The following is a 25,251-nucleotide window of genomic DNA, read 5'->3' as shown; positions in this document are numbered from 1 at the left end:
CGTCAGAGCCTTGTCCATTTTGACAAAGAACCAGAGGACAAAAGAGTGATGATGAAGCCTTCAGGGTTAAGACAAGGAACCATGAGTCCTGGAGCCTAACTCCAGCTCAGCCTCAGATCATTGGAGGGACCTTGGGAAATTCTCTTCTATTCCAGGTACTCCCTTCTGCTATAAATACTCAATTAGGTTTAACCATATGCAGTTGTCAATACTAGGCTAGTTTTGATTGACACAAATAGCAATATCTCATGGTTCAACTTAATACTCTTATCTATTGTAGTCATGTGCCTGCTTATTTTACCAACCTGTATGCATATGCCTTCACACACAGATGCTAGCATGCATGCACACACAGACACACACACATACACACACACACACACACACACACACACACCACTGCTAGATTGGCAGCTCCCTTGTGGCTGAGACAGGTCTGGATCTCTGGGGAAAAAAAAATAAAAGCCCTGATTTATAGTGTCTTCTGATTTCCATTGTGGAAATTACTCCCACCATAGCCAATTTCAGTCAACCAATGTGATGTCACTGGATGTAGAGTTAAGGAGAGATGTGCACAATTGGCTCTTGAGAGCTGTTACCAGCTGACCCTGGCACATCACTGTTTGTTTCCATATCTATAGCACCTAGCGCAGGATCTCAGACTTAGCATGAGGGCAGTAAAAATTTATTACTTCGGAGATGCAGCCTCCTCCCTGAAAATCCAAGCTGCACAGATAATGCCAGTAATAATGACAATCATTTTGTCTTCTTCCTTTACAGTTTTCAAAATACTCTTTATAAGCATTGCACAGGAGGGGGACATGGCAGAGATCCGTATTCTTACCTAATGGCTGAGGAAGCTGAGCTCTAGAGCAGTGAGGGAAGTGCCCAAGGTCACAAAGATGAGCAGGCCAGAACCAGAAAGGCAAGTCTTTGATCTAACTCCCAGGAGGACAAGTGAACACTCCTACTGCCATTGGACTGTACTCATTGGAGCTCAGCTCTATCTCAGGTTGTGGTGAAGATACTTTTTGACTCATGAGCCTAAACCTGGGATACTGCAAACAGTTTCCACCACCTGCCCACAATTACTCTGAATAGTGGCTGCCATGAATAAAGCCAGCCAAGAAGGAAGCTACATGAGACCATCTGTACCCTGCATGGTCCTCTGGCTAAGCCAAGAACATAGTCAGTCTTGGTACTGAGAATGAGAGTGAGAAAGAGAGGAATATCAAAAGATTGAAATTGAGGAGTTGGGAGCAGCAAGAGAGTGAATTCCTCTAAGTATGCCAATTTTTCATATTCCTAAAAAAAAAAAAAACCCCACTCACAAGTCAAAAATAAAACTCTAAACTTACTGTGTCCAATGACTAGCCTATCACAGTGTTGGTCTCGCTACTGGCAGGTTTAAAGGATTTTTTAAAAAAATTTTTCTATTATTAAAAAAAATTGTGGGTACGCAGTAGGTGTATATACTTATGGGGTTCTTAACATGTTTTGACATAGGCATGCAATGTGAAATAAGCACATCATTGAGAACAGGGTATCCATCCCCTCAGGGCCCAAGCCTCGTGACAGAGATGAATTCATAGAGGGCAGAGGACAACCAGTGCCAGAGTATTCGCATAATACTACCACCTTGAATTTCTATATCCTTTTACAATTTTCGAAAATTAATTTAATATCCCGTGTCTACAGCGTTGTTCAGTGGGGGAAATGAGAATGGCCTCCACTGGATCACAGGGCTGGTGAGAGGGAGGATCACTGGGCATTACTGGTCCTGTTTAGCAGCTAAGAAAACAGACTCAGACCTATCCAGGTTCTCAAAGACTTGCCTGTTACTCTGGCTGCTCCCAACACAGGCCTGTCCCAGTTATTTCAACTTCCAAGTGAACAGAGTTACTTCTCAGACTGGCCTACCACTAAGCCCAGCCCTAAAGGTGGAACCAGAGATATCCTACAAATACTTGGCTTTATGTCTGGACTACCCTGAAAGTAGTGCTCAACGGACCCTTAGGAAAGCATCTTGGTGGATCCCCTGTTTGCAACCTGTATGCAGATATGGCTCATTCGCTCACACACAAAGCTACTGGAGACTCATAAAAGCCCAGCCTTGGCACCAAGCACCAGCAACTGTCATCTCCTTCCTGCTCACCTGTTTGGTCCCATTGTTATGCACTTGCTTCCCCCCTTGGCACTGGACTTCTGATGCCCACTTTAGGTTCCTTACTTACATGATGATTTTAATTCTGATTAAGCAGTTCACATCTTAGCCTGGTTTTTCAGGTACAATGTGATGCAGGTCCCTGGGCTTTCAATTGCAGGTCAAATAAACACTTGCCACTGACTTCGTTTGAAGTCTCCATTTCAACCTTCCCTCAGAAAAGGAACATTAAACTTTGAGCCTGAATGCTGACAGCCCTGGGTCTCCTGAGACCCCGGGTCTAGCCACCAATAGACACTCACATAACTCAATGGGAGAAGCACACGAGGTCCACACTCTTACATCTCCATCTGCTGAGCCCTACAAAAATGTGATCATTTTGACCAAATTCTCTCCAACTACAGGGTCCTACCAAAGATCCAAAATGAGGCTGCCTATGTGCCAAGGATAGGAGACACAATGATAGTCAAGATTGACCACCATATGTGCAGGGCCTGCATGGGGCAGGCAGTAGACAGAGAGGCTTTATACACATTATTGCTATCTCCCATGATGAGGTGCAGATTATTTCTTCTATTTTATAGATTAAGATGCTGAGGCTTAAAGAAGGTCTCATTTACGAAGGTTGTACAGCAGGTAGGTCATGGTCTTGGGTCTGTTTGACTCCAAAATTCATAATATCACTTAGACTCTTACAGGTATCCAGGAATCATGGCAAAGAGCTTCGGTAAATTTGTCCAAATTGTTCACCTTAGCATACGAAAATATAGAATTACCTGCTCTATGATGGTGACTTTTTAAACCTTATTCTTTCTTCCTCAAAGAATGTCAGCATTAGGCCAGGCACAGCGGCTCATGCCTCTAATTGCAGCACTTTGAGAGGCTGAGGTGGGCAGAGAGCTTGAGTCCAATAGTTGGAGACCAGCCTGGGCAACATGGTGAAAGCCCAGCTCTACCAAAAATACAAAAAATTAGCCTGGCATAGTGGCCTGTGCCTGTAGTCCCAGCTACTTGAGTCTGAGGTGGGAGGATTGCTTGAACCTGGAAGGTGGAGGTTGCAGTAAGCCAAGATTGGGCCACTGCCCTCCAGCCTGGATGACAGAGTGAGACCCTGTCTCCAAAAAAAAAAAAAAAAAGTCAGTGTTAAAAGTATGCTAGAGAACATCAAGGAAATAATGGCCCCATACCTCCCTGCCTAAGTTAGGCAGTTCCTGAGAGATCATATCCTATTCGGGGACCCATGCTTGAAGGGGGCACCAACACACTGGGGTATATCTAAGAGGGAGCAAGAAGGCTGGGGAGGGGGCTAAGACCCAAGGCACATAAGGAAGGACTAAAAGGAGCTTACTTGTTATGGTCTGAATGTTTGTGTAATCCCCAAATTCATATGTTGAAACCTGACCCCAATGTATTAGTAAGTGAGGCCTTTTGGAGGTGATAGGTCATGAGGGTTCTGTTCTTATGAATGGGATTAATGACCTTATAAAAAAGGCCCAAGGAAGCTGTTTGCTCCTTCTACCATGTTAGGACAAAGCAAGAAGGCACCAGCTGGGCATGGTGGCTCATGCCTGTAATCCCAGCGCTTTGGGAGGCCGAGATGGGCAGATCACCTGAGGTCAGGAGTTCGAGAGCAGCCTGGCCAACATGGCAAAACCCCATCTCTAATAAAAATACAAAAATTAGCTGGGTGTGGTGGTGCAAACCTGTAATCTCAGCTACTCAGGAGGCTGATGCAGTAGAATCACTTAAAACCAGGAGGTGGAGGTTGCAGTAAGATGAGATCACACCACTGTACTCTGGCCTGGGTAACAGAATGAGACTCCATCTGAGGGAAAAAAAGCAAGAAGTGGCACCATCTAGGAGGAAGTGGGCCTCACTAGACACTGAATCTGCTGGCACTTTAATCTTGTGCTACCTAGCCTCCAGAACTGTGAGATATAAATTTCAGTTGTTTATAAGCTATGTTATAACAGGCCAAATGGACTAAGACAGAGCCGAAGCTAGTTAGGTATGGAAAAGACACCTCTACAGGTGACTTGAGTCAGCTCATGTCACTGCTCCCACCTCAGGAGACTTTACAATGTATTTACAATTGTCTACAAGGCCCTGTTTCATCCCCCTAGCCCCAACACTACCTCTATGATATCGTCTCCTAGCATTGTCCCCCTCACTCACTCTACTTCAGCCATACTGGGCTCATGTTTGTTCCTCCAATACATTATATGCTCTCACCTCAGAGCCTTAGCTCTTCTCTCAAATGTGACCTGCTCAGTGAGTCTTCTCTAACCACTCTATTTTAAATTGCAACCCCTGTCTCTCCTCCCCTACTTAATTTTTCTCCTTTGTACCTATCATCATTTGACACACTATTTTATTTTATTTTCTGCCTCCCTACTCTCACAAAAAAGTAAGCTCTGTGAAGGTAAGGGTTTTATCTCTCTTGTTCACTTCCATATGCTTGGCATGGAGAACAGAGTCTGACACAAAACTGGCACTCAATAATATTTATTGATCCAAAGAATACCACCTCTGCCTTCAGATCTGGAAGGGCTATGATGGGGTAGATAGCAGACAAGATCTGTGTGGCACCCAAGAACTAAACTAGGCCAATTCCAGCTCAATATAAGAAGGGGCATCTCAGGTATTAAAACTTCTCCAGGAGTCTATGCCAGCTGCAGTGAGCAGGCAGAGGACACATGGTGTACGAGGGGACTTCAAGCATCAAAAGGGGCAGGGTGAGAAAAGAACTGCAGCTCGAAATTCTATATTCTCCAACCCCTGCCCCCCACATTTACAGTGAGGCAACTGAGACTGAGAAATCACCCAAGTTCCCAAGAGTTATAGGAAGAGCAATGACTAAAATCTTGGGGTCTTGAGTTCTAGGATAGTGAAATCACTTTTTTCGCCAATGAGAAAGTTTTCTGTGGCAGAGTAATTTCTAGAAATATTTATGTTTGTGTATGTTGTCTCCCTATGTCCCCATTCCCCGTTTTTCTGCTTCATGGAGGTAATCAGGCCCTTGACAGACCTCTTAAAAGTGGGATTTTGGAGTGTAGAAAGAAGAAGCAGACTGAAGCCACTAAATCCATCATTCTTTTATAAAACCCCCCAAACCACAGTGAAGACATAATATCCTACAGGCAAAGGAAAGATGGAAGAGACTTCTGAGAGCCCAGAGAGAGAAAAGAAGAAAGATTCCTACCATTCCCAGCCCCAGCTGGGAAGGGAGAGTTCCTGAGTCTGGGACTGTAGGAACCCTTAGCTGTAGAACCTCCTCCTCAAGGAGCGGGTGGACATAGTCCTAAGGTGCTCAGAGGGAGGAAGAACCTAAGATCTCGGGGCTCTTAGCTTTCCTTCCCCAACTATTAGTGTAAAAAATGAGGGTGTCAGTGACGACTGGAACAGATGGGAGATTAGTTGCCCTTGACCTGGTTTTTGAGAACCACAAATAGTCCCTGGATTCCAGTGCCACCCTTGAGGGAGTGGGGACTCCCGGTCATGACTGACATGGAATTTCCCACTTCCCTGTTTGGATGGGGAGTCTGGGGTCAGAATTCAGTTACTTCAAAGAAAACAAACGATGGCTGTTTCTTGCCCTAACACATCTGAGTCTGAAGATGCAGATGGATGCCCATCCCGTTTTCGGCCTCTTAAAGGACATAACATTACTTAGAGCATCCACTTCCTGTTGGTGATGGGTGCTGCACAGGAGCCCTTGGAAAGCTGCATGAAGTGCCCCACGGGCTGGAAGGAACAGAGAAAATGTTCTCGGGCCTCCAGAGGAAGCAAGTGGGAAAGTAGGAGAGAAACTGAGGGAACAAAGAGCAGCCTTCAAGAGCCCATCAGATAGCAATTATTCCCCCAAAGAAAGAGACTATTTCCCACTGTGGCTATTAAGTGATTTACAATTAAGTAGCTCCTCATGAGGCAGCGCTCCAATTGATGATAAAGGTCTGAGCGGTGAAAGCTGAGTGGTGGGAGGCCCTGTCTCCAGGCATCTAAGTGCTCATGTCTATTGACTCACTCTGCCATTCATCATCTTTCCCAGGCCACTTATTAGAAGATTTAAGTGAGAGTAGTGTTGAACTCACCTGAAGGGAAACAATTCTCAGAGATCCAAGGCTGGGGGTTGGGAGGGGGATGGGAGTCCCACCCTGGACTCCACCAGGGCCACAGCCACCAAGCTCCCCTGCTGACTAGGGGTGGGGGCCTTGGAGCTTGGAGGCTGGGCTGGGCGCAGTGGGATAGGGAGGCAGCTAGCAGTCCCTTTCAGCTTTTGGATGCTCTGACCTGAGGCCAGCTGCCGGGACCATTGCTGTGAGTTATCCCTAATGTTCAGCTGAGAGCTTCACTAAAAGTGCAACGGTAAAAGCACAAGATTTGGAGTCGAGTGAGCTAGTTGGGTGAATTTTGGAAAGGGTCTTAACCTCTCTGAGTCTCAGTTTTCTCATCTGAAAATAGGGATAACAACAAATGTCAACGTCATAGGGTTAAGTTGAAGATTACACAAGAAAATGTAGTGTTTAGTGTCTCACACATATCAATGATATTATTCATTCTGTGCTTGGAGAATTATTACCAGTAAACTTTCTCTTCTACCACCTCTTCTAACCCAGCCTGCCCTACCATCTTTTCCACACTGACTTGCAGTCAGTATTCTGTATAACCATGAACAAGTCACTCTACTTCTCCATGACTCTATTTATTCATCTACAAAGTGGGGATGAAATTACCTGCTCTTTTCACCTACTTTGTAGGGCCATTTAGAAGATAACAAAGATGGAAGGAGTTTGCAAACTACAAAATGTCACCCTCCGGTCACTTGCTCTTAGTTTTGGCTCCCAGAAGCCAGGCAGCTCAGCTAAAGCCTAGGAGTTGTTAAGCAAAGGAACAACATGATCAGTAGGGCCCACAGCCCAGTCAACCTCCTTGGGAGTGGGGCAGTGGGAAACTAGCAGCTTGCCCACAGCAGTTTCCAAAAGGCTTACAAAAAGCTCTCTTATCTGTTGGATTTACATCTGCTTTAAACATTAACTGGGAACAAGGGCAGACCACTTGCTAGGCACAACCCCAGCCCTCAAGCAGGCCATAGAACAGTGCTGGAGCTGACCAAAGTGAATTTCTTGATGATAAAAGGAAATTCTTAAGAAATTCCCTCCATTAATACCACCCACCCCTCCGGCCCCCCACCCCAAAAAGCACTGCAAAGCACTCCTCAGGGGACCACAGCAAAGGCAGCCATCTGTCATGGCAGAACAGGAAGAGCTCTTGTCCAGCAGGTTCAACACACCAGCATCATGTGGGTAAAACAATAAATACTCCCTCCCAGGCCACCTGAGTCAGAATCAGGGTGAGAAATCCTGCACTTAGGCAGTTGAAAACGTCCTGAGTCATTTGAGGTAGCCCAGTCTTCTGACTTACATATGGGAACTAGTCAAGTAAAATCTAGCCCAAGATTTGCCAAAGATGAGATTTGCCCATGGCCCAGTTGATTAACTGGGGGCAAAAATTGGGCAGAAACCCAGGCCTCTCAGACTCCAGGACCCCTATGAATTTCTAATAGATATAATGAGATTTTATGGACTTTCCCAGAGGTTCTTGCTCCAAAAGTTCCTTTAGCAACCATGCCTGCTCCTTCCCTCCCTGGACAGCCCAGGAGAGTTAATCCAATTTCTATGAAATATCAACTCCCCTCCCATAAGTTTCTCTTTTTTTGTCTTGCTAATTTGCTTTTAATTGGCTTTGCTTGATTCATGAAATACCGAGGGCCACCAAGCTTCTTTGTTGGTCTGGGAAGGGGCCCTAAGAATCCCTTCAATTATATCCATGGCAGCGTTGCCCACAGCACTTTCAAGCAACTATGGCTTGCTTAGAGATTGCAGTTGGGGGGAACTCAGGAATGCATCTACAGCAGGTGCCAGATGCCCTTGCTTGCCAGGGACCAAGGGTAAGAATCTGGATTAGAGAAACCAAAGCCATGAGCACAATCACCTTCTCTTGGTTGGTGGCACAGGTAGGCATTTGTGTGGTAACAGAAAGTGGCAAGTGATTCCTACCTAGGCTAGGACAGGCCTGGAAATAAGCACATGTCCCCAAGGTGACTGATTGTTGCTGTGGTATACCACTGGTGCTCACTGGATAAGATGTCCTGCAATAAGTGGCAGAAGCCACATTCCCCCACCCAGCCCAACAGCTGAATAGGTGGGGCAGGCAGCTATCTGGCCAGCATCTCTGCCCATAGGCCTGGATAAAAGATGCCATTCCTGCAGCTTGGCCTGCTGGTCCCACCATTAGACATAACCTTTTGATTGAGCCATCAGCAGGAGGTACACATCTTTGTCTCCTGGCTGGTAGGGAGATAGCATACTTGCAGAAATTGAGGCTAATTTTAGAAGTGCTAGCCAGCCCCTGGCAGTGCACAGGGACTTCAGGGGCAGGTCTTAGGGCATAGAAGGTGTGATAGAGTTTACCAATATGGCATCTGACTGGGATGTAAGGCATGGCTTGGATGAAAAACTGCAATTTCCTCTACTTTCAATTTTAGCCCTGGCTTCTGTTTCCCCTGCTAGGTTCTCCCCATTCCACCTCCACCCACCACCTCCTTGGTTTCTCAATTTCTCTCCAAGGGCAATCTCAACAACCATGGGTTACAGGCACGCTACTGTGGAACAAACCACAAGAATGCACATTAGTGACTGAGGGGTTCCCTCTTGAACCCAGAAGTTTATTAGCATTCAGCAAAGATGTTGTTACAAACAGGCAGTGCATCCAGATATCCAGATGTCAGTGAGAGCTAGAAGTGGAGAGGTCAGAACCCAGGTGATTCTGTGATGTCTCAGGGATGGCGAAGAGGAAGCTCAGGTACAGCCAGGGGCCACACTCCCCTTTCTGCACTGGGAGAGAAATAACTCTTACACCTGGGGTGATGATGTACTGCAGTTCCTAATTTCTTCCCTCCTTCCTCCAGCCATTTTATTTAACATGACCTAAATATACATTCCTGTTTTATTCCCCCACCCCCACCCCCATATACAGCAGGAAAAATAAGCACCAATAATAATAACAATAATTAAAGTCCCACCTCTCAATAGACCCAACCCTCACACATATACATACCATGTGGATTTTCTTCTTTGGAGTGACTATAGGATTGGAAAGTTGGGGATCAGGCCAGCAAGCCATCACCCTGAAAGTCACTGTTCCCCAAAGTACCATCCACGTGTGAGCTGGAGCAGGGCAGGGGAGGGGGAATGGTGGTAGGGGAGGATATTCCCCCAAAGCAGCAAGAGGGGTGAAGGAGTTCCCCAAAGCCTCTTCTGGGCAAATGTCACAATCAACTGAGCTCCTAGGAAGTCCTATGCAAAGGTTTCCTCAACGAGATGGTAAATTCCTGATAGTGCAAGCATCATTGTCATCTGTCTCCCACAGCTTCTCGGGGAAAGGGGACATGGTTGAAACCCCCTGCCTTCCCCATTGGGTGGAGAATGTCCCCAAAATGCTCCTTTGGAGAAACTCAACAAGACAAATAGCACAACATGGGCACTCTGATTTCAAAACAAAAGCACAAAACATAAAGAGGAAAAAAAAAAAAAAAAAGGCACATGAGTACTCTCAGAAGGTCTAGACATGGGGAAGGAGGGTTCAAAAGAAAGAAAAACATAAAATAGAGCCAGAAAATAACAAGCTATCTACCAGGTCCCACACGCCTGAGTCACCTGGCGTTTGTCTTCAGTACCTGGGCATCTTCTGCTGTCCCTATCATGAGGGGAGGGAATGGACAGTGTGATACAGCTAACGTAGGGAGAGGGGAAAGAGGGAGGGCCCTAGGCAGTTGAGATGCCAGCCCTCTGCACAAGCAGCAGCAATTTTTGTGTCATCTTTGTTTTGTTTAAAACTGTAAACAGCACCGCTTAAAAATAAATCAGAAAAGAACAATTGATAAACATTGTTTTCCATGAATATAAAATGCAAACAATATAAAAATATATAATTGACTTTTGATATATATATATATTAAAAACAACTTGAATGCAACATACACATGGGTAAACTTGAAGTCTCCCTGCTAAACCCCATGCCTCCCTCTAGCAACTGGGCCTGGGGGCTGAGGGCAGGTGGGGTGGTGGCACTGGCACAGGTAAGGAAAGCTGCTGGCAGCAGGATGAAGGGTACATACCCAGCCTCCTGAGTGTGTGAAGCTACTTCCCTTCTTGTCATAGGACTAAGGAGGGAGAGACTGGTGTTTACTGAACCCATTATCCGGGCAGTCTTGTGGCCTGGTACCCAAGTTGAGGCCAGATAGGTAGGGCTGGCTTGAACTGGGCCCCAAGGCAGTGCTTCCTTGGAGATGCTAAAGCACCAAGAAACTGGCATCCTGGCCCTGGGAGAGGCCTACTAGGTAGCCTTCTCTATCCACATTCACTGGTTCTCCAAGGATCAGTCTCATCTGGGAATTCTCAGGATCACAGCTGTCTGGCACTAGGCCTACTGGGTAACAAGATTAAGGCAGCTGCTTTCACTAAGTCCCATTTTCCCTTAAAGTCACATCCAAAAGCGTTATTCTAGGACCTTGCAATGGAGACATGGTGTTCATTTAGTCATAGTCTTGGAGGTGTGGACATGATATCAACAGTTTTAGTGGTCTGGGGCGTATTTGCTGCCAACCAAGTCAGCACTGGTCTGTTTGGAAACAGGCCTGAAGCTTGGCTGGCTCTCCCAGTGTCACCTTGTGCTGTCATCACCATGGGTGCCCAGACAGGTCTTCCTTCCACCTCTAAGCGGCAGTTGGATTTCAGCCATAAACTGCTTAGCGCTAGAGATTCAAAGGAACCTGCTTCTGCAGCCACATATCTTGGCTGCCCCACTTCAGGTGGTAAGGATCCTATCCCTGGGCTGGCTAGGGCAGTGAAGGGACTTGCAGGCAGCAAGGCTGTCCAAACCATGAACTCTCACTCAGCCCCAGGCCCTACTCTGTGGTGTGTGACCTTCCAAAGCCCATCAAAGTGTGTCAGGGCTATGCCAGTGCCCCTCAGAGACAATGCCTCATGCTGCCTTCCTGACCCTGAGGGCAGCTCTCAGCCCTTAGCCAAAGGTTGACCACCTCCTTTTTCTTTTCCCAGATAGGCTGATGGCCCTTCTCCAGCAGGGTCTGAGGCTGGTGATGGCTCTACTGCCTGCTGTGGCTGGCACAGTCCACATGTAGACAGGAGCTCAAGCTGCCCTGAAAGAAGAGGCAAGAGGTGGGTTTTTCCCTGTTGTAAAGGCATTTGGTGAGTGTTTACTTCCTGCCAAACAGCCAGGCCAATTTCAGCCCCACCATCCCAGAGCAGCTTTGGTAAGAGGCCAGAAAGTTGGAATTTGGGCACTTCTCTCTTGGAATGCTGTGCTTGGGGTAAGGAGGGCCTTCCTCACCCTCTTTCATTCTCCAGCTCTACAATAGACACATTTCTTCACAATGTATCTGTAGCCAAAGTCAGCTTGAAGAGCTGGTCTGGGTCCCTTGAGTGGTGGTGTTAGTGCCATGCAAATTCATGTGGTGCTTCCAGGGGTGCAGCTTCTACCAGCCAGGTCTGCTATTTGTGAGTAACGGCCAACCCCAATCTGAGAAATGGTGACAAAGACCAGCATGGACACATCTCCTGGCCAAGAAACAGTTTGCCCACAAAGTCACCTTGACTTAGAGGGCAAACAGCATCTGTTTCCAAGCTAAAATGCTCTATCTCAGGAATGGCAAGAACCCTGTTGACTTCTTCTCTCAACAGGCATGGAGATGGTGGGATGTGGGGGTGGGGGTGCAATAATCATAATTTGAGTGAACACAGCCAAGCAAAAAATGTTCCATATGCCATTTCCAATAAAGACATGTAAAAGGAACCCTCTCCTATAGGTGACTAATGAGAGGTTGGGCTTGGCAAGATTAGCCTGTTCCAGTGGCTTCCTGACAGCAAGCTCTTCCCCACCAGTATTTCCAACCTAGTTTAACATGAAAACTGCATGGATGCAGGAGAAGGGAGGGTGCCATTCATTCCATAAAGGGCTGCAACTGCCAAGAAGCCCTGTCCTTTGATGATGCTGAGGACTTGGCTAATTGGAAGATAAAAGCTCTTTAAAGGGCCCAGAACAGCAGCTGAGATGCCTTTGGTATCCTGTCTTGGGAGTGCAAAGCTGGGGCCTTATTGCAGAGTTCAAATGATGGGGTGGGCAAGGCTTAAGGAACTTTTTGTGTTGGGAGGCTTGAGAAGGGAGTAGTTTTCCCTTTTAAGAAACTGAGATACCTCAAGCTCTGCAAAGTCTGAAATCCCCTCTCTTGCTGGCTGTGATAAAAGGACCCTCATTTTCTATCTTTCCCCTACACCCCACAAAAACCCCAGCCCCTATAGTCAAGCCTAATTTAGGTTGCTTCTATTCCCTTATCTCAATTAAAAGACCAAGTTCCTTGTGATGAGATTATGAAAACTTCCTTTAGAGGAAAAAAGAGCAAAAATTCAAAAGTTTCTGCAACTCAGGTAGTCACAGGCTTAAAAGAAAGAAAAAAAAAATCCTATCATTCCAGAGCTCAGGACTCTATGGCAGTGTCCACAACAGAACTTTGTTTTGTCTTCTGTTTGCAAATCGATTAATTTTATCGCTCCATCAAGGGGATTAGCGTTTTTGTCTTTAACCCAAGCTATGGCAGGACAGGTTAAAAGGCCCCCATCTGGTCATGATGCCGAAGTCCACAGTGATAGGCTGTGAGACACATGCTACTTGATCCTAAGGACAGCTAGCTGGGATGAATAGCTTATAGTCATCTGATATAATGATGGCAGCTATGCCAAGGCTAGAAGGAATAGGGGTGGGGAGGATCTGTACCATAATTTCACATTGCTAATAGCAAATAAGCCCCACTTCCCCAAGTGGGAGGCAATGCAGACTTGGCTGCTAATCAGTGGTTCATCATTCACCGGGGAAAACGGGCAGGGAGCGCTAAAGGTTTAGCCTGTGTCAAGGATGCATGCTAAATATGTGTGTGCGTGTGTGTGTGTGTGTGTGTGTGTGTATATACATATATATGTGTCTGTGTGTGTGTATATATATATACATATATATATAATCACTAACTTGGCAACTGGAATAGGCACAAAATTACAGCATCCCAAACCCAGCATGGGGTCACAAGAAGAAACCTCAAAAGCAAAAACTGGAGTGCAGTAGCAGCAGCAGCCTCCCTGGGCAGATGCACTTGAGTTGAACGTGGCCATAGATGGCAGAAGAGGGAAGTGGGAAAACCAAGGTGAAAACTCATAGGAGTTTTCCTTGGCCCAAAGGGTTTTCAAGTTAAACAGCAACCCCCACCCCCCCCACCCCTCTGCCCAACCCCTGATCCCCATTCACATGCTCAGGCCCCGTGCCCCTACTCCAGAACTGATGATAACTACTTGGCTAGGTTTCCATTCACGGCAGTGGAGGAGTAGCTGGTGGCAAGAGAGGCACCTTGCTCGGACCTCTCCTTTGACAGGTCAAGGCTGGAAGGTCCATAGTGAGTGGGCTGAGGCTGGGGGTGCTCAGGCTGGACCCTGGGCAGCTGAGGAATGCCATGGGTGATGCCCACAGGCTTGGCCTGTGGTAGAGGGCTGGGGCTGAAGCCTCCAGAACTGGAAGAGCAACTGGGCTCATCAACAGGCAGCAGCACATCTCGAGGCCTGGCCCTCACACTCTGGGAGGCCTGTGGCTGGAGGTTATAGCAAGGGCCCATGGGTAGGTGTAGGTGTGAGGGACGAGCTAGCTGAGGCCCGGATTCCCCAGGTGCCCTTGACTCTGGCACTGATAGTGACACTGACGTGGTCATAGGAGGTATGCAACAGGTTGCCTGCTCATATGGAGACTGGCTGGAAGGTCTGTCCAACTGGTTAGGGCTTACCCAGGCAGGACCTGGCCCCACTGGAATAGGGCAGGGAGCCCAAGCAGGCCAATCATAGGCCCCTGGGGGTTCAGTATAGAGGGAAAGGGGACTGTCTCGGCTCCATTCTCCTTCCTCCTCTTCGTCTTCTTCATCTGAATCTTCCCGCTGGGCCTGCAGCTCATCAGACTCCAGGTAGCCCTGGGCCAAGTGGGAATTGGAGAGCTCCATCTCCAGGGTCTCTGCAGTGTCGAGAGAGCGGCTTCTCCTGTTGAGGGCCATAGCAGCAGGTGGAGGTCGAGGGTGCAGTCCAGGCAGTCCCAAGTATCGAGGGAGGCTGCTCACACCCCAGGGCAGGCCTTGGTAGAATCGACTATGGTAGTTGTTGAAGGCATGTTTGTGATAGTAGCCCAGCTCAAAGGCTTCCAAGGAGGCTGCAAGATCTTCATCATTGTGGAACTCAGGATTCTCTTCACACTTGCCTTCCCCATCCCGTTCCACATCAGCAATGTCAAAGGTCACCATGGGAGGCAGCTCAGGGAGGTTTTGAGTGAAAGATGAGTCAGAGTCAGAGCTGCAGGACATACTGGAAAAGAGGTTCCCATTGCTGGTGAACTCTACCAGGGCCTGTGAGAAACTCACAGTGGCATTCCCTTCCTTCTCAACCTCCTCTTCCTCTGGATCTTCAGGGGGTGAATAAGTAGGGTAGGCCCTCCTGGGAGATCCTCCAAAATTTGCTTCTTGCATATCTGGCTCAAACATGGCATCACTCTGGAAGAGCTGCATTAGGCAGGTACTTTGATCTTTCTTGGAGCAGGTTCCTTCATAACGCTTCTCAAGAGGACGGAAGTCCCTCCAGTCTGGCTCGCTGCTCGCAGTGGTGGGAAAAGCTGAGGTAATTCCCCGGTGGGAAATCTGAGAGGTTCCTGATAGCCCTGCTGCCAGGCCCATCACTGATGGGCCTAAGGGCCTCATCTGATACTCTAAGACGCGCTTCTCCTGCCGGGCCTGGGCCTCTCGGACTTGAGTCTCTCTAGAACGAGCCTCTCGGGCCTGGGTTTCTCGGGTTCTGGCCTCCCTGCCACGAGCTTCCCAAGTGTGGACCTCCCCGGCATAGGCTTCCCTGCCATGAGACTCTCGAGTATAGGCCTCCCTGGTGTGGGCCTCCCTGGCATGAGCTTCTCGGGCACGTGCCTCCTGGGCCTCAAGCTGCTCCCGCCGAAGCTCCCAATACAACAACTGTTTCTGGATGGTCACTAGCCGTTCTTCCTCTGTCTCCATTGCCCCAGGTGGCCGGGAGGAAGAAAAGGGCTCAAAGTTTAAGAAGGGGTCAAACATCTCAGAGCTTCGACCATGGAGGTCATAAAGGCAGTCATCTCCAGGTGGAGAGTTCTCAAGGCTGTCATCTGGCTCATAGAACTCATATAGGGCATCTCCACTGTAACTGTCTCGGGGTAGACAATCCCTGTGGACAAGCCCCAGGGCCTCACCTGAATCATCCTCAAATCCAGGTGTGGTGGAGTCATAATAACCTTCATCACTATTGGGGGCGGATTCTTGCTGGTCACTCTGAGGAGTCAAAAGTTCCCCAGGGGCTAGGCCAGGATAAGACCTAACTGGGTCAAGGAGCATGTAGCCGTGGTGGCCTGGGGATGTGGTGGGATGGTAGCCCAGGTTCATATTGGGCCTTGGATACATCTGAGCAGTTGCCCACAGATATTCTAAGTCATCATCTTCTTCCTCCTCCTTAACCTCCTCTTCTTCCTCCTCTAATTCTACCTCTTCTTCCTCTTCCTCCTCCTCGTCATCATCTGGCAAGGCCATCTCCTCCCCACCTCCCTGGTAGGTCACCAGGCAGGAACTTCGCTTGGTCCCATCTCGGTTTGCTCTCTGGCCCCCAGAGGCCATGCTGTCTGTCATACTGTCCATGTCCTGTTCTGCTATAATGTCACCACAACCTGTCAATGAGTCAAAGCTTTTCAGGGATGTCACATCCCCAAACAAGAGGCTCAGCTGGTCCCCCACAGGGCCATTGGGTGGGTTTACCTCTCCTGCTACTACCTTCTCCCCTGTTTCTGGGCTATGGGGTTCCTCTAGGCTACTGGATTCAGGGGCAGGTTTGGGTTGCACATGTGCTGAGGCACAGACCTCCATGGGTTTTTCTGGATCTTTACAGGCCATTGTCTCAGTAGTTGGTGGAGAAGGCTCTGGTGTTGGAGAAACTTTTGGCCCAGGGGCATCTTGGGGGTTAGCATTTTCCTTTCTAGGGGCTTGGAAGGTCTCCTCAGGGCAGGGCACCCGAGGGGCTGAGCTCACGTGCTCATGAGGCCTGGCTTTGACCCTCTCAGGCCCCTTGGCCCCTGGCTCACTTTGCTCAGCCCCAGTGACCTTGCTCTTCCGGTGACGGCGGATACTGCTAAAAAAGCCTTTTAGGCCTTTCTTTGGCTTGGGCATAGATGGAACCTTCTCAGCCACAGCTTTCTCTGTGGCTCCAGCCACAGACGGCTTACATCTGGAGCCTGTCTCCAAAGCCCCATGGGCACTCTGAGAGCTGGGAAATCGGCAGGGTAATTCAGGCAAAGGCAGGGAGAAGTCAGTTCCTTCACTGACAACATCTTCAGGGCCATGGGCTGCTTCACTCAGGCCATCGTGGGTCTTGCTCTTGCTGAGACCTTTCTTGGAGCTGCCTTTCCCAGAACCTTTGCTCCGTCCCCCTCCAAAGAAACTAGGCAGAGTACAGATACCCTTCTTGCCACCAAAGAGTTTCATGGCAGTTTTCTTCAGCCTACCTGGGCCGGATGAGGATGGCTCTGATGTTGGTCCTTCTATCGCCTTAGCTGCCTTGTTCTTGGCTCCTTTTTCTGTCGTTTGTTCATGGGTACTCCCAGAGGCTGCAGCTCCCTTGGCCTGAGCAGCTTCATCCTTTTGGGTCTCCATGATGATGGGGACAACTGAGGTACGTCCAGCTGGAAATTCAGCCTCAGGCTTCCAGGCACTGTTATAACATTATCAGTCAGGAAGCATCACAGTGCGGTCTGGAGGAGATAGGAGAGACAAAGACAGAGAGACAGATACTAGTGAGCAAGCATCCAGGCTGGGTTTGCTTTCACCGGACATCAGGCTTGAGCGGAACGAGAAAGAAAGTAAGGGAAAATGTGGGGTAAATCTTAATCCACTCGATATGCTTGGCTTGCTGGGCCAGCTCCCTCTGGGCCCCAAGGCAGCAAAACTCTACACTGAGCAACAAGAAGCCTTCACCCACTACCTTCTTGCTGGGTCCACTCCCTTCAGACCATCCTAAGCTCAGGGGACCACTGGCAGGGGGACTTGCAGTTGTGTGAAAGGCCTAGTGGTGCTATTGGTTGCGGGAGGTATTATCAATTATCAAAGGGGATGAGGATAGGGAGAGACAAGAAAGGAAAAAGGGATGTTGGCTCCAATATCACAGAATTTTTGAAAAGTATCTGGCAAAAAAGTCTATTGAGTCCTCACAGGGTTCTGTTGGAGTCAAGCTTCAGTTTCACATTAGACTGGGCTCTCACTGACATTTCATCTGAGACTGAAAAGTGGACCTGAAGTTTCACCTCCCATCCATAGCTTCCTAAATTGCCTACAGAACCATGCTCAGGCTTCAGAATCTCAGAACAGGAGCCTCACAGATCCGAAAACTAGGTTTGCAATCTAGGACCTGCTAAGACAATGAAATGGGAGCCTCAAGAAAGGTACTCTCTGGGCTTCAATATTCGCCATCCAAGAGGCCTACCAACATCTCTCCCTCAGAGAGGTGATATGAGGGTGGGTCTAAGCCAGACCCTCTATTGGCTGTCCTGTTGGGAAGATATTTTAATGTGGTCAGCAATGGAACCCCAAATTCCCCTTGAGAACCATGAGGTGGACTGTTTCTCCTCTACTCTCCTCCTCTTATTATTTTTGTCCCCATCTAGTTCTCTATCTAGGAAGGGAACTTCTTGAAGGCCCTACGTGTTTCATATTCCTGGTGTGTGAGATAGGTTCCCAATAGCTTTTTAAATAAATAAATCTGGTGCAAGCCACACCCTTCTGGTTAAGGCTCTCAATCCTCCAAATGCCCAAATACCAACAAAGACGGAATAAAAACAAGACCTAGCCACTACCCACCACAATATACCTCTGCACCTCTGGTCATCGGCTAGCTCAGTGACCAGCCTGCTAAAACCCAATGACCCCTCCCTGGGAAGTCCCTCACCAGTGTGTCCCCTCTCTGTAGAGTGGCACCAGCAGATGGGGGATCTGGGAGGAGAGGAGAGAGGGGAAGGGGAAGGGGAGGGAAGGAAGAGGAAGAGAGGGGGAGAGAAGCAAGCACCCTTGGTTCAGGAACAGCTGGACAGTACACCAGGCCTGTGACTGCTTGCCACAGTAATAAGATTCACACATTCACCTGAAGTGGAAGACTGTGGACCAGCAATGAGCGTGGAAAGAGGCTGGCAGCTACACTCTAGCCTTGGAGCTCCTGCTTCTGTCTGGCAATCATTAATTTTGTGCCTGTTGCCTTGCTTGGCTTGACACTTGAATCATCAGTGTGATAAAGAACACTCTACATAACTGTATATTAAAACTGGAGGAAGATAACAGCTGGTTATCCAGAAAAGAAAAAAGCAGGTGAAAAGGAAAGTTCATTTGAACCTCTCTCCGCAGAGATCTGCATTGCCATTTGCTCAGGTTAGAGATTTTTCTGTGACATATTTTGACATCACACTATTCCAACTCAGCCCTGCAACTGATAGTCCCACAATAGACAGCGCCCCCTCCCACCTCCAAATACACACACAATCATACCTAAACACACAATCACCCAGTTTTCTGCCCCTGGGTCTGGTGGGAATAGGAGTCCTATCATGTCTGAATGCTCCACTTTCCACAGCACATTTTTACCTCAGCCTTAAAATTACTGGTAAGGTTATCATCACGGTGTTGGGGATAGGGGAGTTGGGGTGGCAGTACTGGAGTTGTTTGTGAAATTCTATTCCTCTCTGGAATTCAGTGCTGCAGGGCAGGCCAAGAAGGGAGAACTCCCAGCCTTTGCTTCTAGGGAGTTCCTAGGCTAACAGGGAGAGTCCTACATGTAACAGTCTGTTAGAAACTGGACCACACAACAGGAAGTGACTAGCAGGCAGGAGAGCGAGGTGAGCATTACCTGAGCTCCGCCTTCTGTCAGATCAGCAGAGGCAGATTCTCATAGCAGCGTGAACCCTATTGCAAACTGCACATGCAAGGATCTAGGTTGCACTCTCCTTATGAGAATCTAACAAATGCCTGATGATCTGAGATGGAACAGTTTTATCCCAAAACCTTCCCCCTCTCCATCCGTGGAAAAACTATCTTCCACGAAACAGGTCCCTGGTTCCAAAAAGGTTGGGGATTGCTGCCTTAAAGAATAGCCCGTTATTTCTTAAGCTGGTTGGTGGAGTATCATTCTTTATACCTTGTAAACATATTCAAAGATAATGTGAAAGGGAGAAAGACACTTCTTGGACAGTAAGGCTGGGCCTCAAGGAAAACCTCAGAGTCAAGTGAAAAACTTTATGGACCTAGACATCCTTGTGAATCACAGGCTGACTTGTCCTGCTGGGTTTGGGGCTGGAGTTCCTGGGAACAGAGTGATTAGGCAAATTGAATCACAAAGAAGGCTGCTTTCCGGAGCCTTGATGCCCCAGTTGGAGGACAGTCTCTTTGGGCTTTCCCTTGCCCTTGCTCCTATGCTCTGTGGGGTAGAGGCCAGCCCACCCACCTCTCTCTGTATTGTCCCCTTTCCTGCCACAGGGAGCTGCAGTTTGTTGTGGAAGGAGCCATGGACCACAGGGCTGGGGTCCAGGCCATGTCAGCCTCCCATCTGCCAAGGGACCCTGAATGTGCCAATGTAGCCTGCTGAAACTCAGGTACTTGTGAGCTATTTTGAGACCAAAACAGCTCCTCTACCTATCCTTCTACCTGCCCACTACAGTGGTGTGACGATTTGATGTGATAATAGGCACAAAAAAAGCACTTCATAAACTGTATAGTACAGTGCAAATGAGAAAGGCTGTCATTACTGTTATTATTACTCCTTCTAGGTCAGATCCCAGTTTCTTAGGAAGCGACTGACCATGTGTTAAAGGCTGTTCATTTGGGAAAGCTATTCACTCACTGTGGGAAGCTCAGGGACTTGCTGCCTTGGTCCACGCTGAGAGGGAGACAGATATGAGGGGATTTTAAAGAGGTGTGTGTATCTACACAAACTCCTCTGCTAAGAGGTTTGAAAAGTCCTCTGTGTGTGTTGTGGGAGATAGATGAATTAGGCAGGGTATCCCTGGGATGGAGTTTCTCTCCCTCCAGTTCAGGCCCTTCTCCTAACCAAGTCCAGGGTCATCTTTGCTGGCAGGTACCAGCCTTAAACTAGTACTCTGCGTTCTCTCTCCCAGAGCCATGTACCCCTACAGCCATTCACAGTGTCTCTGCCTATGTCACCCAGAACACTGGGAAGGAAGGTAGCAGGGTCTAGTTGGTAGCTCCCTAGCCTAGCCCCACCTAGCTACCTCTGCCCTAGGCCTCTTCTCCATCCTCTTTGCTATCCAAACAGGTGCCAAAGCTATCCTTCCTCAATGGGTTATGCTGCCTTTACTTAGGACCACAAGAGTTCACCAGGAGAGTCAGGTGGAGCAGAAAGTAAAGGAGACAGCAAAGGACAGACTCTGCAGATCCCCTAGGCTGGGACTGGCTTTCCCTGGGGGTCCTGCCAAGAAAGTGACACTGCCAAATGCAGGGCCCCACAACCCTCATGTTCGTTAACCAGTGTGGCTGAGTTTCAGGTGGGTTAGGGGTTAAGAGAACCCTCCCAAGCCACTCTGTGGTCCCTTGCAGGGGCTGCCTGCTGCAGTTGCTGCTATCATGGCAGAAAGCAGACTGTGGTAGAAAGTGCTGGGGCCATTCCAGCTCCCTGAGCCAGATTTAGGCCATTCTGGGGCCAGTGGAAGGCTGGCTACAAAGGAAGAGCTTCTTCCTTCTCCTCTCCACTTAAAACATAGGCAGGAGGCCAACCACATACCCGCCCTAGAGACCCTTCTCAAGGAGAAGGGACAGCTGCAACATGAGCCTTGCACATTCTGCTCCAAATCAGCTTCCTGGGGCCAGCTTGGCCAACTTAGAGAGGGCTGAATTGGGGAAGAAACAGAAGCATGTGGATTTATGCAGTAGCTCCAGAGACATGGCCTTGACCAGCCATAGTTCCTCAGGCCTGTTCCAAGCAGTTTTCCTGAAAGCAAGCCCACTTCAGGCCCACCTGCCCTTCTGTATGTTGGGGAGGGTTGGTTAAAGAAAAAATGGTGAGGATGGCCCTCCAGAGAGCTGGCCAGTTCTGCGCTGGAATCAACTCTGCCCAGCTAGGGGAAATCCAGAAAGTTTTTTTTCCCATGTTTATGCCTCAGTTTCCTTAACTGCAAAATGAGGCCACTGAGAGTGCTTACCTCTTAAGGCTATTGTAAGAAGTAAAACCAGCCCACATAATGTACCAAATCAAGTGCATTACATAGCAGAAGCTCAAAACATTATAGTAACTAACTTTTATTCATATTTTATTCAAACTATGGTAGAACAATTTCTAGAAGTAAAATCATCTCAGGTTCAGTAGGGTGCTCCCTAGGGCTCTGTGGGTAAGTCACCAAACTTCTTTGGGGCTCAGTTTCCCCAAATGGCAAATGGTAAATGAGGATAACTGTATGGTCATGTCATAGGAGGCTTTACTTGCTCATTTAGCCAACTTTCGATATTTAGGAACCTAAAAGAGTCAGCTAGCTACTGGCTAGCAGCCCAGGATTATGTGGGACTTTCAACTAGCCAGGTTCTCTAGCCCAGGTCAAACTCAGCTAAAAGTACCAACATCAAAGGAAATGCAAATCAACAGATATTCTTCACTCTCAGGGTATTTACCACTTTACAAAGCAATTCCTACTCCCACACCCCGCATTTGCCCTCCTCAGTCACCCCATTAATCAGGCCTGGTGGGGGATGGCAACTCCTTGTCACAGAGAAGGAAACTGTGCCTAGAGTTGGGAAAAGACTTGTCCAAGGTCACATAGTGAAATGGTGACAGAGCCACACTAGCTCCCAGGACTGTTGAGTCTCAATTTCATGCCATTCTGCTGCACCGTGCAGGCTACCAATCAAAGGAGGAAGACTGAGCGAGAGAACTGCAAAGGTTCCCCTCACACCAGCAAGAACTATAATCTCCCACTCCCATCCCACCTCTGTACCAGCCCTGCTAAGCCTTCTTTGCCACATTTCCAGTCCTCACTGGTTGCCACTGTTTGGATCCTACCAAACACATTCTAGAAAGCCTGGTGACATTAGAATCTAGGGGCCAACAACCCAGCCTGTGGCTGCTCTCCTAATCAGCAACCCTACCACCACTCCTCTCAAACTACAGGACATGTCACTCTACTCCCCTTTTCCTTAAGAGATAGGTTTGAGTGGCCCAAAAACTAGAAACCTGCCAACATGGACAAAGATGCAGAATTTGAGCTATTTAAAGAAAATGACTTATCAGATCATCTGGAACTTGAATGATCCATTTCTAACACCCATAGCCAAGTACTGCTCTCAAAGCTATTTGGTCAGAGCCTGAAGGAAGGGCTGCTTGGCTTGGTACCCTCTGATGGAGTTGTAGAGGCAGCTGGCAGAGCCCCCTCAGCTACCCCTTCATTCACTCCTCCCCTAATTTGCAGCCTTCTTGCTGAGGGGCACCTCCTGCCCAGGGGGCATCTCACCAACTCCAGATTCAGCAAGACCCCAAACTGGGACTTCTCTCTCCTGTCCCTATTCCCCCACCAGCCCCCCTCAACTGACTTGTTCACATACTGAGCTTTGTGTAATTCATCCTGACAGGCTTTGGTCTGTTCATTCATCTCTCTCAAATGGACCCTCCTTCATCTTACAGTCACTACATCTAGCACATAGCAAGAGCTCAAACAATGCTGATTCAACTGAATTCTAATTCGGCTGCAGTTTCTTGGTCCGGAACTGGAATGCCAGTCTCACCTTCTATAGGCTGTGTGGTTTGAGAAAGTGACCTAACCTCTCTGACACTCAAATGCCTTATCGGCAAAATGAAGAAAATGCTATGTACCATGCAGGATTGTGGTAAGGATTAGAGATGACCCATGTAAAAGCAAACTGGTAACTACATACTAAGCAGATATTCAATAAAGGGCTCTTGTGATGAGGCCACTTGCAGGCACCTTTTCCCCTCCAGCTCCTCAACTGTCACTCCACATTCTCCGAAGATGACACAAGCCTCTTAGCTGAGCTCCCTCTAGTCCCTCCCTGTCGCAACACCCCCTGGCTCCCCTCTCCCATCTCATTCATCCTGTACATTGTTGCCAGGTTCATTTTCTTACAACTCCTATTTCAGCACATCACTCCTCCACTTACCAAATTATTCTGCACTGCCTATAGGATAAGGGCCAAACCCCTATGTCTGACGTTCAAGGCTTGCTCTCCCTGAGTGCCCCTTGCAAGTTTCTCAGCCTTGTTTCTCTGCCTCTTGGCCCCAGCTCCAAATACACAGAGGTTTGCCCAGTCTGGGAGATGTGGTCACCCAGATATCACCTCTCCCTAGAAATGGGCTTTCCTGGTGAGTCCTCTCAGTGCCCCAGCTTTGTCCTCAGGCTCTTGAGGTCCCCTCCCTGCCCAGCTTGCCTTGAATGACAGGGGCTTTGGGAGCCACTTACTTGCCACTCCCATCTCAGGCTCCCAAACTTTCTTAGAGAGAAGTGTATCTGAAGTGGGTACCATGCCTGCCTGCATAGGCTTCCACTAAGTCAGTACTAGCCCAGCTAGAGTGAGATCAGACAGGCGCCAACCCTTCCCCAACCCCTGTTCAAATGAAAAACAGGAGAGGAGTTAACTCCAGAGAAACAGATGTGACAGAGCAGCCAAGGAAAGCCTACAGAGGAGCAGCTGGGTCAAGTGAACAACAGATACCTCTGACTTTCCTATGTGTCCACTCCCTTCTACTAACCATGCCCTGTATGAGAGGCTAAGTGAGGAAACTGAGGCTTGGGAGGGGACTAGGAGAGTGTAATTTGAGGAAGAACTCTGGAACTGAATTGGGGACCAGGAACTTTGGACTTCTGAGTAAACTTGAGCAAATCCTTTCCCTGTTCTGGACCTCAGTTTCTACATCTAGAAATGGGAGATTGGACCAGGCAGTCTGCTTGCTCCAGGTTGCCCTGAGAGGCTGGGGGAGGAGTGGTCCTGTGCCCAGTTTTCTAATGGTTGCTGAGTCAGAAGGCATAGCAGGGGGCACTGGATTGGCTTTGGGGGTCCTCGGTCTTACTGGTAGGCCTGGTTACCTAGCTGGTTGGACCTAGTTCACCACTTCAGGACAGAGGTGCACTGTGGCCCAGCCTCACTCCTTGCACCACCCCTCAACATTTTGCTCTTTCAAAATGCACTGAGTCTGGCCTGTGAATATTTCCAACATATCCAGAAAGGAGGGGGCCCAGAACTGGTCATGCCATTCCTCATTCCCCTGAAAAGAGCCACAGCCCTCAGCAAGAAGGACTGAGCAGATGGAGAGGGAGGCTTGAGGCATGCTCACTAGGGATGGAGGATTAGTATCCACTTGGAAGCCCAGCAGGGGGAAAAACTGTAGGAGATGAAACTTGGGAGCTTCATAAGGGGAACCTTTCACTCGTTTCATGTCTCTTTTGCCTCTTGGTCTTGGTCTGCAGCTTTGCCAGGACTGAATATTTCAAAAGGAGAGGAGGTAGTTGGAAGAATTTGGCAGTCTAATGATCCCCTCCTAGTATAGTGGAGGTGTTAAAAATTCCTTAAGGGCCAGGCATGGTGGCTCACACCTGCAATTCCGGCACTTTGGGAGGCCTAGCCAGGTGGATCACTTAACCCCAGGAGTTTGAGACCAGCCCTGGCAGCATGGCAAAACCTCATCTCTACAAAAAATACAAAAAATTAACCGGGTGTGGTGGTGTGCACCTGTAGTCCCAGCTACATGGAAGGCTGAGGCAGGAGGATCTCTTGGGCCTGAGACATCAAGGCTGCAATGAGCCATGGCCACGCCACTGCACTCCAGACTGGGCCGCAGAGCAAGACCATGTCTCAAAGAAACAAAATTCCCTCAAGAACTGTTACATCTCCACTCGTAGACAGTGTGTATGGGAGAAACAACCCTGCTCCA

The 25,251-nt window shown here is 48.5% G+C and overlaps 1 protein-coding gene across 1 annotated transcript in view; it reads right to left on the bottom strand.

The window, feature by feature from the left end:
- Positions 1 to 8,856: 8,856 nt before the first annotated feature.
- AMER1 (APC membrane recruitment protein 1) overlaps positions 8,857 to 25,251 on the bottom strand; it is a 21,257-nt gene continuing 4,862 nt past the window's right edge. Inside the window, exon 2 of the mRNA XM_011965033.1 lies at positions 8,857 to 17,077. Coding sequence (XP_011820423.1) covers positions 13,578 to 16,979 — 3,402 coding nt within the window. The 5' untranslated portion in view covers positions 16,980 to 17,077 and the 3' untranslated portion in view covers positions 8,857 to 13,577. The remainder of the gene's footprint in view (positions 17,078 to 25,251) is intronic.

The sequence above is a fragment of the Mandrillus leucophaeus genome, unplaced genomic scaffold (genome assembly GCF_000951045.1).
Source record: "Mandrillus leucophaeus isolate KB7577 unplaced genomic scaffold, Mleu.le_1.0 Scaffold713, whole genome shotgun sequence".
Classification (NCBI taxonomy): domain Eukaryota; kingdom Metazoa; phylum Chordata; class Mammalia; order Primates; family Cercopithecidae; genus Mandrillus; species Mandrillus leucophaeus.
The sequence above is the reverse complement of the archived record's forward strand: the minus strand, read 5'-3'. Positions and strand labels throughout refer to the sequence as shown.